Source organism: Bubalus kerabau, chromosome 4, assembly GCF_029407905.1.
Source record: "Bubalus kerabau isolate K-KA32 ecotype Philippines breed swamp buffalo chromosome 4, PCC_UOA_SB_1v2, whole genome shotgun sequence".
Lineage (NCBI taxonomy): Eukaryota > Metazoa > Chordata > Mammalia > Artiodactyla > Bovidae > Bubalus > Bubalus kerabau.
In genome coordinates this window covers 95606579-95626160 of record NC_073627.1, presented here as the reverse complement: position 1 = coordinate 95626160, position 19582 = coordinate 95606579, and the positions used below count along the sequence as shown (strand labels likewise).

Here is a 19582-nt window from a genome sequence, read left to right as displayed (position 1 = left end):
TAAAATATATTTTCCTAGAAGTCTAGGGATGTAAAAGCTACATCTTGGCAATGAGAGTAGAAACCTGGTCAACCGCTAGTATGCTGGTTTCTCATCACATGTGTGTCAATTGCAGAGTTTGCCTTTTCAAAAAAAAAGCTTGGATGATGGAGGAGGACTCCTAGGAGATGAGGTATCCATCAATACATGTGAGGCTTCCTGTTTAATCAACCAGTTTAGAGAAATGAAGGAGTCACCCTAGAAGGTTCCCTTGACTCACCCTTAAGTTTAACGACCCCTAAGTGACTCAATGTTACTCCAGAAATAAGCCGCAGTAATGATTCTCCCTTCCTTCCTTGCATTTTTTTCTTTTTAATTGGAAGGCTGGGATCTATTTGCTTAAGCAAGATAACTATACCAAATTAGATGGTGCTTGTTGGAATAAGGAATGTATAAAGTTTAAAGTAAATAAATGATTTTAAAACATGACACAAATTAAGCAACATGAATAATTATCATCAACCTTTTCTGATCATTTGGGATCCATCTGGGGAGAATACTCTACCAAAAGAAATTCCCTCCACAGAAGAACCCCTGACAGGCTCAGCCTGGGTCTGGAACAGTGATTCTCAGCTCTGATGACAGTGGATTCACCTGAGGTACTTTTAAAGCTAGTCAGCCCCATTTCCACACGAGATTCGAACAGGGAGCTAGGCTGGAAAATCACTGGCCTCAAAAGAAAATGGTGGCCTGTGAAAGCTGAGGTCACCAGGGCACGTGGGAACCCCTCAGAGACAGGGTCACCAGTCTCAGCCGAGTGTACCTAATACTGCCTATTATCCAAGAGTCTTGGTTCCCTGAGCTTCTTGTCTCCTCGGGTGAACGAAACCCTGGTGACTTTGGTGACCAAGCTTGTCGCCACTTGGTATGTACTCCAGGCAGGGCAACATCGTTATCTCTGCTTGTTTCTCTCTCATCCTTCTTTGGCTTCTCAGTTTCCTCAGAGTCAGCCGTGGGACACAACACTAACAGGAAGATAGAGGTAATCATGCCTCCCCACCATAATAGACCTCTTTCACAGTCATTCCTCATCTAGGATTCAGCTCAGGTGTAGATGGAGCAGCCTGATAACCACAATAACCCTGAAGATTTATGAAGTATCTGCGAGGTGGCATAGAGCTAGAAACTTTACACTAGTCATTTCTGAAAAAAAGATACTGTCTTCTGTTGTTGGGAATACTGACGCTCAGAATGATTAGGCAACTTGATCAAAACACACATGGCTGAGACCCAAATCTACCTGGCTCTGTAAAAATCTACATGGCTCTCTACCCAAATCTAACCCTGTCTTTAAATCTTGACCCTTACAGAGTTTCTGATCCCCATCCTGAAATTCCATGAAGTCCGATCCACGAGAAAACGCAAAGGTACTGGAAAAGCAGAGAGCGTGGGGCAGTCAGTCATTCCTGCCTTCGTACCTGTGGGTTTGCTAACTGGCCAACTTCTGACAGTGAGAAGGGAAGGAGGAAGGGCCAGGACCAGGGCAGAGGGAGGGATGAGCTGACACATGTGAGAGAATCAGAAGCTGCGGAGCACAAACTGCCCTGGAAGGAAGGAGACAGAAAGAGAGAGGGCAAGCCCCAGGAGGCCAGATGAGGCCAAGGTATGGTCACATGCACAAACTTCACTTTGTTCTCTCCCCTTAGGACCTGCTCCTTCTTTGGCTACCGCCAAACAAAACTCATTTGACTCTTATCAGATTTAACCCAACCTTGGGAAGGCCAGTAAGTCAAAATCATGAAATGATTTCTGCTTTCAGAGTGTCCATGTCAGAAACCTGGTCAGGACATGGTGAGAGAAATGGATAGGGAGGAGTGGGGGAGTGTGTTTTGGGGCCAATAGCGTTATAAGTAAAGGGAGAAAAATAAACAGAAGTTAAATTTTACTCAGTGCTGACCTGGAGTCCACTCTTCAATGACCCCAGCTGGAGAAAACCCTTTGTCCCGTGGCAGCCAAGTGTAGGGTCAGCGCTGCCGTTCAAATTAAGCCAAACAGTGAAAATTGAATTTTTGGTTTCTGCACGTGACATTGGCTTCTGAGACTGGGTTGGTCCTTCCCTGCTCTCCACCTCTCTCCTTCAGGAAAGGGGAGGTGGGTGTCCATACTGACTCGGACCTCCCTGGAGTCCCAGGCTGCATGCTGGTTCTCAGGCCCCTCCATTGGCTTAATCAAAAGCCACCTGCGGGAAGCTGCTGGTCAGATGGACTTTCCCACAATCCCCAGTTAGCACAACATCAAGTCAGAAGGCTGCTCTGGAAGCCAATACAAACAGAGCCAGACATGTTTTCCCCAGGGGGCCCTGATGTCCAGATGGGTTTCTCAGCTTGGCTGCTGCCCACACATCCATGCTGGTGAGCCAAGGCTGAGGGTTGGTTTTCTGATCTTCCCACAGGTAGACAAGCTGGTTCCCTTAGCAGAGACTCAGAGTGAGGGTAGCTTTGGGAATCAGGAAAGGGGAAACCCCTTCCTTGCCACCCTCCTTGTCCCTGTTAGACAAAAAGAAGGAAAAGAATACATTGTAAGGTGAAAATGGGGCTGAGGACGGAGCACTGGGGAAATAAATGTTAGAATATGGTGCCAATCAGGCAAGAATATGAGATTTTTAAGTAACCGAAGTCTACTTCTTTTCCTTTGAAATTCCACATGACAAGCCTTCTGGGGCACTGAATATGGCCTCATTCCACAAGGTCATCCATAAATGTAGCTGTAGAAAGACTGAGAAACAAGATATCCAAAACTGCTAACAACAAGGGCTAGCACCCTTTTTGGTCCATCTTATTTAATCCCCACAACAACCATTTAAATCTCTCCTGGTGGCTCAGACAGTAAAGAATCTGCCTGCAAAGGAGGAGACCCAGGTTCCATCCCTGGGTCGGGAAGATGCCCTGGAAAAGAGAATGGCAACCCACTCCAGTATTCTTGCCTGGAGAATCTCGTGGACAGAGAAGCCCAGTGGGCTACAGTCCATGGGGTCACAAAGAGTCAGACATGACTGAGCGACTACTACTACTAATTCCTATTGTTCCCATTTTACAGATGAGGATACTGAGGCTTCAAGAGTTTTTATTCGCCCACAAAGTTTGTCTCTTTGCCAGGTACTTGTCATACCTTACCATGTTTATTTCTATCACACTGGAGTTGCTCTTATATTCTAGTTAAAGGGTAATAGAAGTCCTGCTCTACCCAAGCAGAGAAAATGTAGGCAGGAATAAGCCAGTTTTGCTTCCTCTTGTGACCCTAGTGCAAATCATGGTGCTGGCACCTGGTTATTACCAGTAAAGTTTTTTGAGACAATGAAAATAGTCATCTTGGCCTCAGCTTAATGGTTAATTTTATTCCACAACTTGGAAACCAAGAAACCTGCAAAACTAATGCCCAAGGATCAAAAAACATATGTATAGTGCCAGGTTATATGAGATTAATAAGTGTTTCATAAATTAAAAGATGAATAAATGAATGATTGCTTTCTCATGAATGTTTCAGGGCAAGGCTGGGCTATATTCCTGTGCCTCTTCCTACCTGATTTTCCATGTCTGTATTTTTCCACGTATGTATTTCCATGTCTGTGTGGCCCTTTGCTTAGAAGCTTTTGGCTTAGAAAGATCAGGCCTGAAGCACAGCTTAGCTGTGTGAAATTAAACCTCTTAATAATTCCTTATTGAAAATCACAATAATGAGTTTCTTTAAAACTCCCATGACATATTTTATCCTCTTATCTGTGTTTATTTCTTCCAGTAAACAAGAAAATTTAAACAAATCCAAGAAATATTCTCAGTTCTTTTTCCCCTTTTGCAGGAAAGACAGTTCTTTAGACATAATTTCTTTAAAAATAAAGTGCATATAGTTTTCCACATTCAAGACTTCTCTATTTGTGGAAGATTCTGAAAATAGAAGCATCTGCCATAATATCAGGGGCTTTGGAGCTGAAGCATCTGTCCAAACTCACAGACGGGTATTTCAAAATATTGAGGTAGTCTCCGGCATAGCCGTGATGAATTTTGTCAGGAGAAGGGGGCCATGTTCAATCTTGGACCCCCACCTGGTTTTGCCTCACGGTTGACTCACGTACCTGCCTGCAGCAATACGCATCGGTTTTGGCCTGTGCTGGGCCACGCACAGTCAATGGAGCCCATTGTTTTCCAGCAGGGCACCTGCACAACAGGCTCAAACAATGAGGCCATACCTCAAGCCCCTCCTTTCTCCTCAGGGCACCCAAGGTGAAAGAAAACTTGTTGAGGCCTGGAAGCCCACTTGCATCATAATTAGACTGCCTGGCCAAATGAAAACCACCACCGTCTCTAGGAACAACTTCCAAGTTTGGGGTACTCGCAAAGCTCTGGGCCAAGGCAGCGTTAGCAGGACCTGCGCTCTCTTCTTGCCTCTGAATGAATTTAAGGAGTGAAGACTGAGAACTGCCAGGCGCCGTAACTCTGCCCCTGACTTTGGTTTGGTTTTTACAAGCGAACACGCACACTTAGGCTATCCTCAGACCTGTGAGCTCATCATGAGTGGAGCCCCATAACCCACCTGCACCAGGGCTGAGCCAGAGCCACCGAACACTGAATCCCACACTATGGAGAGTCTTCTCTCAGGAAGTGACAGTGCTACTACGATACAAAGATGGCTCAATTTAAAAATGCTTATTTATGACAATAAAAATTATTCAATTTGTTACAGTCTATGGGATCGCTTGATGGACATGAGTTTGGGTGAACTCCGGCAGTTGGTGATGGACAGGGAGGCCTGGCGTGCTGCGATTCATGGGGTCGCAAAGAGTCAGACACGACTGAGCAACTGAAGTGAACTGATGGGGTCACAAGAGTCGGACACGACCAAGCGACTAAGCACACCCCCACACACACCCCCACACACACGTATAAAATAGATAACCATGGGAATTTGCTGCATGACTCAGGGAACTCAAACTGGGGCTCTGTAACAACCGAGAGGGGTGGGAACACATGTATGCCCGTGGCTGATTCATGCTAATATATGGCAGGGGCCAGCACAGGATTGTGAGGCAAGTTTTCTTCAATTAAATAATTTGGGGAAAAATTATCAATTTGTAAAGGTTTTACTCTTTCACTATCTTATCTATTTGTTGGTTTATCTGAATGTAAAAGACACAACACAAAGGTAATGGTTATGGCTTTTGCAGTCAGGCATACATGGGTTCTACACTTGGGCCCACCACATCAAGGATGCATGACTCTGGAGTAAATTGCTTCATCTCTGAATTCCTCTTTTTTTCATCTGAAAAATGGGGATATTGACAGCTAGAATATTACTGAGAATTAAATTAAATTATTGTATGTAAAATCTTTAGTACAGACCCTGAACCACAGTTACAGGTTCTTAATAAATGATCACTATTACTCTATTGTTTTTTTTTATAAGCTCCGTGATACATTAATAAAGACTATGGTGGTAGGATAACATCTTGAATGAAATATTGAGTTTCAAATGTCCACCTTCACCAAAACTTAAAGAGGCTTACAATTTTGAAATTAAAATTGATTAATTAATTAATTAACCAAACCATTCTCACATAAATCCTGGAAAACAGAGATGGTCAATTTTAATCCAATTAAAGTTGTTTTAGTTTTGATTTGAGGTTAAGAGAATTCTACAGCCTTCAAGTTCTATACTATTTAAAAGAAGATAACTAAATGATTTCATTGGACCAAATTGTAAGACACATGTTAAGCAATTAAAGTCTGCTCATTGAATGATATTTAAATCTATCATTTCCACTATTTGTTTGAATAAGTCACCTCACCTCTGGGCCTCAGTTTACTCATCAGTAAAATAGGAATATGATTAATACTTACCTTTCATGAGCCTTAAAAGGATTAAATGAGATAATAGAAGTAAAATCCTTAGCCCAGGGCCTGACTCAATTATCATTCAATGAATGTTAACTATGGCCACTCTTGTGTTAATGCCAACAAAACTGTTCCCCTCTTAAGTTCCTTGCCCTCTGTCATCCTCTGTTATGTACCTTTGTCACTGGGGGAAATCTTGATATTGGTGGCTCCGTGGTGATTTATAACACGTGCTATTGATTTGACTTATTTCTCCACACAAAACTCCTTTAAACTGGATGGAGAATGCGCCCTGAGAGTTCTCACTGGAGGGGTGGCCAGTGGGAACAGAGCTCCAGAACCAGGAAATCGGAAGGGGAAACCACTGAACCTGGAGCAACCCATGTGGATTTCATTAACAGCAGGTAACAAACTCACAGTTTAGTAAGTGCTCCCAGTAAGAACACATAAGCTGGAGCAGAACCCAGTTTTGATTTCAAGCTATCTAGGAAAGAGGCCAAGGAGAAAAATTAATAGTCTCTACCAAATCCAATGTGTTTCGGTTCTCATGAAGGGAAGATCATGCCAGTGTTACACCTTTTGTCCCAAGCCTTACAATAAGTCTGGGTCTTTTCTGCTTCAGGAATTTATTTATATGCAAAGTTTTTCAAGGAGATAAAAGTTAAATGTAGCTATATGTTATAGCTGATTAATCAAAATAGGAGTAGATAAACAAATCAGAGTAAGAATAGATAAAATCAAAGTAAAAAAATAAAAAAAAAGAATAGATAAAATCAGAACTTCTCTAAAAACTCAAAGTACATATATGTTGTATTTGTGAGGAACTTACAAATGTATCAGAAAAACTGAAGAACATTTAAGAATGCTTACTTTATCTTTACTATATGCCACTGCTCTAATTAGTTAATTAGTTAAAGGCTAGCTATAACCAGGACTATTCATGAAGCTAGATCTAAAATGGAATATGTATAAGAAAATTTTCTGTGATCCTCTTTTATGACCTATAAGTGATATTTACATCTATTTTTCTGGTTTATGTTTTTACTTTTTCCTTAATCTGATTCTTGCTTTTCCTAGGATGTGCCTCATACATTAAAATGTTTGTATTCATTGAAAGTCGTTAATTATACTCTAGTTTGGGTATGGACTTTCTTCCAAATGAAGGATGCAAAGGAGACTGTAATTTTCTTTCCTCTGCCTATGTCAGCTATAAGGTGAAGAAAAATTAATTAGGCTCAACCCTTGACTTAGTATGTGTTTTTTTTAATTTTTGCAATGGAGAAGAATGTTTATGTGTACAAATAGGCAGGATTATCTGTTATTATCATCTAATTTGAACACTACTTTGGAACTGATTATTTTGCTAGATTATGACACAACTCCAACAATGTTTCACAAAAGTTCGCAGTTAAATTAATATGGAAGCTACATGTATGCCCATACACTCTCACTTCTGCACATCCCTCAAATTCCAGGTTACATTTAGCTTTGTATGGAATATTCTTTAATAGGAATCAACTCTTTCTGGTACAGAAAAACTAATTATTCATGATTCAACCAGTGTTGCTGATTTAATAAGTCAAGTGAGAATGATTAAGGCAATGAAGAAATGGGGATATTTAAGTATTCTGGGTAATTTGGTTTAGTATGGCAAACACTAGGTTATTCATGTATTTGTGTTTTTACAAATTAGACAAGGAACTGTAGTAAAAATGGATTTGGGGCTGAAACTTATATTAAAATATCTCAATTTGAATTTGTAATCATGATAAAATTCCATCAGTGTCACTCCTCTTTTATGTTCCTTGGATAGGTGTAAAAACCACTTACTTTTTGTACTAACAAAGAGAATTTGGATTCTGGAGGAGTAAAAATGTGAGAAAGAGTAATTGGAAGAAACAGATATGATCAGGGCAGGGTGGATCTGACTCACCTTCTAAGTCTCTCTTTCTGAGAAAAGTCTCTTTTCACTCTGTACCTTGAAGGGTACTGGGCTGCTGGTGGAGGTGACAGGCATGGATCCAGTGTAGCCCTGCGCTCGTTTACTTCTGTGGTCACCCTATTTGGGGTGGGGAAGACGGTGAAGGTGGTTTTAGGGGACAGAACAATCCCCAGCTGTTGTTATTAAATGTGGGCAACCCCTTCAGGTCATCAATCCCACCATCCCCATTTGTTATCTCTGCCTCTTGACACAGTTATGCTACCTGCCCTGCCCTCCCCCAACCGCCCCCCACCACGAACTGTGACCATCTGCACTTTTGACCCTCACAGCAAAAAACTGCATACTGCAAAGACTTCTTCAGACAACCCAACCAAAGAGAATAATCTGTTAAAAATAACAGTGGTGAAAACTTGGAAAATGCAAGTTTCCACCTCTATTTTGCCCTCAATCTCTCCTTTAGGCCCTTAACATGGACTACTTTGGTTCCATTAAAATCCAACACCCCATGGTACTCCAGAGAGGGGCATTTTGTTGACATGGAGGAAAAGACCATTTTGGTATAAGAGACACCATGAGCATCACCAGTTTCCAACCTTGGACAGAAAGAGCAATTTTGGATCACCTGAGGATGATATGGGGACATTTGGGATTGGGTGAACAGGGAGTGAGGGGAAAACCAAGAAGGGGGAATTCTACAGTGGGGAGTGGAAGGAAAGACAGAACATTTGCTTCCTGTCCCATGGGAGCAGCTACTGTGTCCTGTAAAGACTTTGAGGGATCCTCCGTATGAAGTCTGGAAAGCTGCATATCTCAGGCTTATGCAGTTTCTCCCAGTCCACTGCAGATTTCACCACCTTATCCAGTCCCCACCTTGAGAGGAAAGAATGGAGTGTCATGTGGTGGAGCACAGATGCCAGCTGTCAGCTTGTCCGAGGAGGGAGGAGAGTCAGACGCTGCACTCTCGCCTGGGGTTTCCTCTGCTCTCAACGTCTCTCCGTTCAGTTCTCACGACTTTTCTCTATTTGAGAAAACTCCTATTCCTTGCAAATTCTTGTGTGTCCTATAAAATAAAGCTATTTAGAAAATTAACAGACTTAAGAAACCAATGCTTTTCTTCGTTCACAAAGAAAGCAAATTGGCATCACCTGAAGGGAACTTCTAGAAACTAAGATCGGGTCATGTACAGGTATGCAGTTTCCATTCAAGCAATGGTCTCTTGGAAGGACTCTGTTGAATAATCTCTCAGTACAGACTTACTGGCTGCCACAGAATTAAAGCTAAAAGGGAAAGGAAGTGATGCTCTCCAACCAGTAGCGATTCAATTATTTTCAAATCACAACACACACACACACACACCAACAGCCAGTAAAAATAATTAATGGCCTTACATCTTCAACTCTAAAAGAAACAAACTAATCCATTTACTTCTGACTAATGGGTCATATAGCCTTATGGTGATAACAATAATAATAGTAATAAGAACTTACGTACTGTAAGAACTTTACATGCACAATCTCATTTATCCTCTCAATAGTTTAATGAGACAGGTACTCTTACTAGTATCTAATTTTACAGATAACGGAACTGAGGTGAAGAAAGTTTATATAACTTGCTATATAGCTGACCATTTCTAGCATTTGAAACAGGCAGTATAACTCTAGAGCAGGGTCTTGAAATAATTGTGTATTCTTCCTCACAGTTCACTGAAGAATTGATGCTTTCTAATTGTGGTGCTGGAGAAGATTATTGAGAGTCCCTTGGACAGCAGCGAGATCAAACCAGTCAGTCCTAAAGGAAATCAAACCTGAATATTCACTGGAAGGAACAATGCCGAAGCTGAAGCTCCAATACTTTGGTCACCTGAGTGCAAATGGCCAACTCATTGGAAAAGACTCTGATGTGGTGAAAGATTGATGGCAGGGGGAAAAGCGGGCAACAGAGGATGAGATGGTTGGATAACACCATTGACTCAATGGACATGGGTTTGAGCAAACTCTGGGAGACAGTGAAGGACAGGGAAGCCTGGCATTCTGCAGCCCAGAGGGTCACAAAGTCAGTCATGACTGAGCAACTGAACAACTTCCTCACTACCATCTCTCTTCTATCCCCAAATCTTGATTGATACCAACAAAGTCAAACATGTTCATAAGAGTAAAAAGTCTCTCAATAGGTAAAAATTTTACTTCAAGTGTAATATTCTTAAACTATTTCCTAAGACATTTCTTAATCTTCTAAAATATGTAATCACCATCTCATGATGGAGCCTTCCAGAATTCTCCTTTTGTTTTTTCAATAGATTGTGGTCAACTGATTTCCCTGCAACTGCACCCACAGCAGTATAAACCCACTATATCAGGGTGATTTGGGAGATTAAAGAGACCTGAGCCATAAATTAGAGGTGGTGGGATCAGGCCATTGGATTTGTCTCAGCAAGTCTTCAATTGGGATGGTCAAATTCCAGGCATTTTTATTTCTTTTCAATCAAGCTTGCATTAGTTTTGATTCATTTGTGCACATTACTCAGATGGATCCCAAAACCATTTTTGGTTCCTTTTTAATTAGCTGTTATTGAACTGCAGCTGACTCCATTCAGAAATGCTGTATTCAAGGAGCCTGGATCTGGGATACCGTCCTCAATTTCAGCTCGTGTCCCACCTCCCTGTGAATAAGCAACATTAACCACCCCCTTACAATGAAAAGTAGCTCTGCTCCTTGGAAACCTTAGATGCTGCTCCTTTTCAGGCACGGGGAGAAAGGAATTCTTCTCCAGTAGTCACAAAACCACCAAACCCACAGCCACAGGGTGGCCCCAGGACTTACCTCCTCCTGTTGAATGTGTGTGTTTGAGGCCCTGTGGTTTTTCAGTGGAGCAGACCACAGTCCAGTCATCCTGGGCACACATTACATCTTCACCTCACTGCTGAAAGGCCTTTCCTGGTGAGTAGGGGCTGAAATTCTAGAACTGCACTTGCATTTTTACTGCCATTGTTTAGAGAGCTTGTGAAGAGTATACGTATTAGGAATTGCAAGAAGGGTTTACACAGATACACCCATGCCCAGTGCAAAACTGGAAGTACCGAACCAGAAGAGTCACCATCCCAGATGCTAAGAAATTAAACCCATCTTACAAAATTCCCAAATGGAAGGACCAAGATCCACTTCCAAAATACTACTGACCCCAACACTGGTACAGGAAGAGTGGTGGGACGAGACGGAGGAGGAAAATAAAACATGAGGCCAGAGTCTGTAGCATAGCTCATTTTATTGTTTAAACAGTTTTTGCATAGGAAATATATCTGCTTCCAGTAATTGACTGCAGTATGAGCAGCTGCTAGCAGTATAGGCTGGATATAACAGTAACAATCACATTAAGTCAAGCTTGATTTACACCAGTTTAAAACTTGTGGCAATTGAGTTCATTTGCAACCCACAAAAAGTACCCAAAGAACATTATCCTCCAACCGGGCACAATAAAACCTTCGCTAACATTCTGGCCCCTTCTGAGGCTGATCCCAGCGGTCTGAATGCCAGAAATTAAGTAACTGTCATATAATACATCCTACTGCTAAAGGTTTGTTACACGGAGATTGTGCATGTGCCTCTTTTTTGAAAAATTTAATTAAAACACAAGGTTCTGTAATTATGGCCCATGAGGACAAAATGCCAAAAGTTTTAAAATGGATCAACCCTGGTGTGTAGCTAGCAAGCAATAACTGACTACTCGTCACCTACAGTTGTACTAAATGTATCTAAAGAAACACACAGTCCTACAAAAGTTGTTCTCAGAGAAATATCATTGAGGTGGGGGCATCTCTTCCCAGGATGCTAAAAGTTCTATATGATATAAGCACAAATTAACAGCTTGATGAAGACATAATCTACTGCAGCTTTGAGAAGCCTATTCCTGGGATGGAGTTACCCCTCACATTCTACAATGTTGTAGAGATATTTTTTTTTTCCAAGAAAATGTCATTTGAAACATATTTACAACTGAACTCAACAGAGACTGTGAAATTGAACAGGCACTGCTCATTTGTTTGAGTTTTTTGGTAAACATTTTGCTGGTTTTTTTTTTGTTTTGTTTTGTTTGTTTCTTTCTCGTTTTGCATCAACTTTTTTCAGTCCATGCAACTTCAATGCCCTCGATGAAGAATGCATAATAAGCCATACTTCTTGAAAAAAAAAAAAAAAAAGACTTCCTTCTGCATAAAAAGATATATTTGCCACATCAGTCCCTGTAGCACAGTTTTCAAAACCATTCTGTCAAAAATACAGTAATGCAAGACCGGCTTTAGTGTCACTAGCTCACACTGTCTTCTGTGTACATAGGCCACCGTTTATTACCGGTACTGATCATGCAATCAAAGTTATCAGAGGCTGGGGCTGGCGTGCTGGTAGGCTAGTGCCACTGAAGCCTTTTCACAATCTCAACATACATTTGAATTGCAACACACAGATATTTCTAAAGAGTCTTAACTAGTGAACCCTTTTATTATTTAAAAAAAAAAAAAAAAAAACTACTTACAACCATTGAAGAAAGAATTGCAACAACAACAACAAAAAAAAGTAAAAATTGACCGTCTCCAACTTGTCCCCTTTGACTATATGAACAATGTCACCAACAGATCTGTGGCACGGACACAGTACAAAGAGTTGTCATGGCAATGAGTTTGGCTGATGCAAAGGTCATTGTGCAGGGTCAAAGGGCAAAAATCAGTGGTCCATGTTACCCCCCAACTGCAGTGCTCCACCCCACCCACACAATTTCATAAGGAATTAGAAAAAAACAGGGGAACTACCAGAAAGTGCAAAAAATGAAGAAGGTAGCTTTCAGCTCCTTCAGCATGGAGTAGAACATTCAATTTTAAGCTTTTACTATTGAACTTGAATAGCCTGCACATTAAAAAAAAAAAAAGAAGTTTTCTATAGAAACCCAATTTTTTAAAGTCCAGGAAGCATGCAGCTGGTTAATGTTAACCAAAGACCTTGACAGGAACATGTAAACTATATTGAATGGCATGCTTGGGGCCTATCTGCCAGCAATATTGTAGTTGTTTCATTAAAAATGAATACTGTACACTGAATATGGGATAACTTTCTGCAGCCTTCATCGTTTCACACGATACATAGAGTTTGAATCTAGGTAAAGAACATATGTCCTGGTGTCACACTGCTGAAATGTCCCTGTGCAATCTCTTTTGTTGAGTCCTTATGAAGCTACAAGTCACAAATCCAAGATTCTGCTCCCTGAGGACACGTTATGTGAGACATAGCACTGTTTTGTCATTTTCTGCCTATCCTGAATGCTCTGTGAAACAACCTTAAATACCATCACGTAACAATCACAAAAACTTTTGCTAAAGGCCGTTTATACTAATAAAAAGACAGTGGTGCTTCCGACATTCTGAAATGCTCTGAAAACCAACTTTTCCAATACTAAATACAACAAAATAACCTTCATAAAATATAACTTTTCTCCATTTACACTTTTTAAAGGATTAGTATCCTATGCTTTTCAAGCACAGGAATCTGTGAAATAACTCCTAACATGGACAGATTTTTTTTCTTTTTTAATACATAACTTAAGAGCCTGGAGAGTTTTAACTCAAGTCCAGTCTCCAAACAAGGAATATTCTTGTTTACTTTAAAAATGGAAACAACATATAGTTCCATTATAATTGTTAAAAAGTTAGCTTTACAAACATGGGAATTTTAATTTAAAAAAAAATTCTTAACAAAACTATACAGTGTACAAATTACTGTCTACAAGGTAGGCGGTTTGTGAAGAAGACCTTTCGCTCTTCTTGCTACTCGCAGCTTCACAGATTCATTCACATATTTTTTTTTAAATGGAGCTGCCCACCCGAACATTACCCCATAACTATATTGCTATAATTACGATTTTTGCCATGTCTTTATGTACAGTCTCCTTCACTGCCTTATTCTTTTCTTCTCCTTAGACAAGCCCTCAAACGCTCACGTTACTCCAGAGGAAACACTTCAGAGGCACTGTGAGGGGTGGGCTGCAAAGCAACGCAAGGAAAGTTGAACAGTGCCATGGAGCCAGGGGCTGGAGACGCCACCCCCTACTGATGCCCTTGGGTGACCTTCACCATCCTGTAGCTCTGCAATTCTGGGGAGGGGAGGGGCGTGCAAGACCTGCAAGAGGGGGGCCCTTAGTCACAAGATACTTCCTGGTAAAAAGAGAAGGAGGCCAAAATGGATTTGAGATTATATAGAGAGTAGGATCTTTTTAAAGAGTTTTATCTCAAAGGGAAGGGAGAAAAAAAAAATGATTTTAAAAAAAGCAACACTTGAACTAGGCTTTTGTATTCAAGAGGCAGGCAGGAATACCCACAGTGTGTAACTTATGCAGCTAGAGCTGCTCATTCACTGGCAAAAATTTTAAAAAAGAGAGCAAATCTGCTCTTGAAAAAATACTGTGTGTCCTGTGAGGTGGATTTGTTCACCTATTAGGTTGGAGACCTGAAGAGCTTGGCTGAGATGATCTGTTTTCTACCAGGGCAAGTCATCACAAAAATGACTGAACTTACTTTTGAACTTGCACTGCCATGATCCTGCTGTGCTTTTCAGCATTGGGGCTATCAAACTGAATGGGCTAATCAAATACAATTCTCAGGCCCGTAAGCATTGTTCTAAAGTCTTCATCATTAAATGATATGCTGTGAGAACAATAGACAGTTTATTTTATTAGGCCATGGCCTGGGGGAAGGGGGTCAGGGGGCTCCTCATGGCAGCCCACCATGCGTCACTAATTCTAAAAGAGCTTCCTTCTAGTAATGAATTCCCTCAATGGAACTGGGGGGCAGTTGGGAGAAGTAAAGTAGAACCAGCCTCCATTCACCCTCCAGCCCTCCAGGGAAATTAAATCCAATATATATTTGAGGTACCATCCCTTAAAAAAAAAAAAAAATCCCATCAGCCTCTAATGGGCTTAATTCATCCACAGGAAAATTCATTTCTTAAAATTCACTATTTCCCTTCTGCTCGGGTTCTCAGTTTAAAAGGGCAGGTAAAATGAAAACTTAACAAGATTTATTTATTTATTTTTGTTGTTCTTTAAAAATTGAACTTTGATTTTAATCAAAGTTAGAAGTCCGAATACATTTAATAATAGCAACCCTCTGTTCAATCTTCTGGATATTTAAATAATATATCTTTTTTCCAAGCGTACTACCATCCACTTGAAGTAGTGAGACACAGGTAAATCACAGACTACTGTTCACAAAATGAAATGGGGAAGAGAAGTGGTGGGGAAAGGATATGGGAGCACCCCCTCCAGCAGGATGGCAGATTTTAGAGGAGAAAGTAGACTCAGGTGTTAAACCCCTAAAGTCGAAACATGTGCTCAATGTACTTTTCAACAACTATGTTTGCCAAATACGAGACAGGCTCATTCTCCACTGTGGATCCGAACCTTTCAAGAAAAACGACCACCCCCAACAACAACAACAGAAAGATAAGACCATTTGTTTTAAGCCAAGTCTGCCTCCAGGAGAACTGGTTGTGTTCACTTGTTCTTACTCTGTTTGTTGTTATGAAAACCAGAAATGAGTTCAGCTTGCACCCCAGGTGGGGAGTTCGAGAGAGGGAAGCTGTGTTTAAGTTGAAGTTTGTCACAGTAGGCAGAACAGTCGCTTTGCAGCCCAGGCCCGTCTCAGGGTGCACTGCTTCACAGCTACACTGTAAAGTGTTAAAAATCCTCCCACCCACCCCAGGATATATATATATGTATATTAAAAAAATCCCCTGTCCATCTCTCAGTACACAAAAGGACCTCATCACACTGCAAAAATAGCAGTACCCACTTTGGTCAATTAAAACAAACAAACAAACAAAAAAAGCATACATTATTTTTTTTTTTAAATCTGTGTACTTACCTATAATAACCAATACAGCTAAAAGCACTACCTACATAGGCAAAACTTGGTATTGCATAATTCGTATAAATTTGAAACCCCTCCCCCCCAAATATTAATTGGAAGATGAAAAACATGAAAGGTTAATAGAAAAAACACCAAAATACTGAAAATATTGCTGGTCGATTACAATTTTTAAGCGGCAACTATACACAGCCATGATATGCTTTATAAATGTGAGATAAAGGTATAACTGTCTAAAAAATCCATGATGTCACACATTTTTCTTCGTCTGGAGTACAAAATATTTTGTCATAAAAATGGTAAAGATTTAAAATGATAATAAATGCAGCAAAACAAGTGTAGTGATGTCACTTTTTTGTGGTTTTTTTTGTAGTTTTTTTTTTTTGTTTTTTGTTTTTTAGATTTCAAGGCAAGGCACGTAATGTGGACATTATATCTTCGTGCAAATTAGGATTACTGGAAAGAGTATTTTTAATTAAAATTTTAAGAGACATAGAGGCAAAAATGTGTCTGCCCATGCACACTACAGATCTGTCAATACAAGAAGTTTGTTGAACAAGGCTAATGTCTGAAAGCACCATGCAAGTATTCAGCACCCTGATTACATCTGTTTTCTCAAGAGTGCATTTTTACATCCTACACCCTGGCATTCCCAGTTTGTAAACCGTAAGCTTTACCCTTGTGACATGGATTTGCCTGCCTCTTTGTCTCTAGAATGCAGATTTTACAGAACCTTTTGTACACCCTATGGGTTCTTGATGCAACCAGTAATTTTAAATAAATAAATTCTACCTCCAAGGAGGCTGCAGCTAAACCAACATAAGTGCTGTGTTTTCATTAAATTTTTTTTTTTCCTCAAGCACATGATTTGTCTTGATTTAATGCCTTTTTACTGCCCTCAAAAACTGAGGGGGAAAATAAATTCGTTCAAAATTCTCTTAAATTCTTTTTAATCCCCTCAATTTAGAGTCCAAGGGCTGAAGGACTTATAATCATGATTCCCCCTTTAGATATAAATTTATAAATTGCACTTGCCTCTGTTAAGTGTTTCTTTTGTGGGGAAAATATTATATTAATTTTTACTGTTGCATGCAGAGATAACACTTCACCTACAAAGAGGCATTTCTTCCATAGAGCCTTTTGTGTTCAAACTGTTTTTTTTTTCTTTTTTCTTTTTTTCCTTTTTTTTTTCTTTTTTTCCTCTTTTTTTCTTTTTTTTTTTTTTTAAGATTTCAAACTGGGTTACACACTGGAAAAGGCTGGGTTAAGGGCCAAAATTTAATAAATCTGTACTGATAACTAAAGGCTACAGAGATTTCATATATATTTCTTTTAACTTTTAGAAATCAGAGTGCTTATAAAATGGCTGGCTCATGGCTCTGTCACGCCCAGCACCTCTGATGCCGCCTCCTAGCCTTCGTTGGTGAGATAACCAGGAATAGTGATTCCATGCGTAAACAACAAGATACTAAACCAATAAAACTAGCTTATCATGCAAATATTAAGGCATCTAGAAAGTCAGTTAAAATATATTGTCATAGAGACAGAACATCTATTTCCCAGCGGACTTCATGTAACAAAGGCTACTTTGCAGGGGCTGCGAACTACCATCAGTGAAATATCATCGACCCTTTTTATGTCATTACAGTTTCAACCTTAAGGGAATTAGTGATTGTAAGTGCTGCGATTGCTGGTCTATTATCTTCTTTCTTCAGTTTCCTTCCTTTCTCCCTTTTTGTTTTGTTTGTTTTGTCCAGTCTTCCTCTTTTCCTTTTTTTTAAAAAAAATTCTTAAACTAGTGTTGTATTTCATTTTTTCCCCTCAGTTGCTTGTTTCTGCTTGAAGGAAAGGTTCTCCGATTATGTTCAAACCGTAATTTTGGACATTTGCCGGTAGGATGGGTGTCCTATTTGATACTTGGAAAGGAACCAAGCTAGCCCAGGTACCAGGACTGTCGGCAGGAAGGGGGCAGAAGAGGGGCAGGAGGGAGGGAAGAGAAAAAGAAAAAAATACGTTAAAATCTATAACAATATTAGAGACATAAATTCCATAGGCATCAAATACTACTATAACTTTTCCAAATTAGAGTCTAATATGAGATACATGTGCTTATAAATTATACATATTATGCATATATAAACTACATGGTCTATTTCTTTTACAGATGGTAAGACTATTGTGAGGCAGAAAATATCTCAAGTAAGACTCATCCACAGGTAAACTCTAATTGACTGAGAGAGCATATTCTTCCTAAAATATTTGGTCCGTTTTGATGTAAATATAGTATGATTTTCTGTCAAGAAGAAAAGAGCAAATCTACAACACTATCGATATACTTTGCAAGTTATATTCTGATCTTGTTTTAATTCACAACAGTTGTGATGTATTTCAGTCTTTTTACCTGCCTATTGGTTGAACAAAATTGAAAGCCATAATGAAAATGATTCCTTTTCCCTCACAATAAGAGAAAGTATATTTCCCAGGAAGGCCGGTGCATAATACTTAGTTTGAAGCTGACACCAGAAACCTTTTCCTCCCTGTCAGTCATGTTTCCACATCCCAGCTGCTCTGAGTTTGGGAGTTGGGAGAGGGGTGTGGGTGGAGCTCCACAGGGAGTAAGCAGAGGAGAGTCTTGCCTGTCTTCAACTGACTCTAATTTCACCTATGCTGTATTTGGGGTTATTTAAAACAAAAAATTTTGAAAAACAGTTGTCTAATTGCTACTGGCATTAGTTCAGTTCAGTTCAGTTGCTCAATCGTGTCTGACTCTTTGCGACCCCATGACTGCAACACACCAGGCTTCCCTGTCCGTCACCAGTTCCTAGAGTTTGTTACTGGCATAATCCCTCATTAAACAAATATCACATAGAGGGAAATAACACAAGACCTACATATCATAGACAACCCCATACCATACATTTTGAGTATACCTAACCAGACGCATTGTTAGTTTCAATATTCAACTTGGAGTGAATGTCAGTTAAGTAACAGCTGCACAAATAATCATGAACCAAGAAAACACCCAACCGACAATTCCATACCCAGTTTTATCATGGTCTGGCATGGAAACACAACTTCAGTGTTTTAAATTTAATTGATCCTCTAAATTTAATTTACATTCTTTTCTTTATTTTTGGAAGCAAGAAGTGAGATGGATCCACTACTATAGCTATCAAGCTAGACATCCTCATTTTTTTCATATTTGAATTCCAAAGGTACAAAAACCTTTATGGAATATTAACTTGAAGAAACAATTTCCCTACCCACCCACCACCACAAAGAAAAAGCTTGGATTAAAGCAAAAGAACTTGGTATGTAACTTTTTTTAATCTCATGATACTTTTAAAGAAATAATTAGGCTTATTACTACATGTCTAGGTACATACTTCTGAGTCAATATTTTAATAGGAAAAACTTCACAGTAACCTTTTATGCTCAAAGGATTTTGTGATTAGACTATGAGCTCCATAAAAACAAAGTCCATTTCTCTTTTTGTTCTCCATCTGACACAGTACTTAGTACATTATAGGTGCTCAATAATTTTTGGATAAACAAGCAAATCAATTAAATATTCCAAATCACACCCAACTATTTATTTTCTAAAAGTGTTGCTCATAATCACATAGTTTCATGAGTACATTGCAATTTGGCCCCCTATGATAAGAAAACTGGCATCTCTGGACTTAAAATGAGAGATGTTGCATATTAACAAAAATTAACTATGCAGGAGTCACCAAATAATACTCGAAACCAAAAACTGACGCTAAAAAGATATGTCATCATCAGATGAAAAATCATAATTCTACAGAATAAAAAGTTGTTATTGAAACTTTTTCTAAGAGACTTAATTGTTTTCACATATTTCTTTCTTC

At 39.7% G+C, this 19582-nt stretch overlaps 1 protein-coding gene and 1 long non-coding RNA gene across 22 annotated transcripts in view; one reads left to right on the top strand and one right to left on the bottom strand.

The window, feature by feature from the left end:
* Positions 1-19582, bottom strand: part of NFIB (nuclear factor I B) — a 517914-nt gene that overhangs the window by 23415 nt on the left and 474917 nt on the right. For 13 of the 20 annotated variants that reach the window (XM_055578048.1, XM_055578040.1, XM_055578046.1 and 10 more), the window contains 3 exons: positions 10627-17661; positions 8677-8866; positions 7798-7923 (listed from right to left, as the gene is read on the bottom strand). In XM_055578048.1, the coding sequence (XP_055434023.1) occupies positions 17532-17661 (130 nt within the window). In that variant the 3' untranslated portion in view covers positions 7798-7923; positions 8677-8866; positions 10627-17531. Of the gene's footprint in view, positions 1-7797; positions 7924-8676; positions 8867-10626; positions 17662-19582 lie in introns of those variants that run through there. The other 7 variants (XM_055578043.1, XM_055578052.1, XM_055578053.1 and 4 more) reach the window with 2 other exon arrangements.
* On the top strand, positions 660-4718 carry LOC129649999 (uncharacterized). 2 transcript variants are annotated; one of them, XR_008713518.1, is made up of 4 exons: positions 660-904; positions 1350-1406; positions 3076-3134; positions 3835-4310. It is a non-coding gene; the product is annotated as an uncharacterized LOC129649999 (long non-coding RNA). The 2 variants fall into 2 exon arrangements; XR_008713517.1 differs by having other exon boundaries at positions 661-904; positions 4247-4718.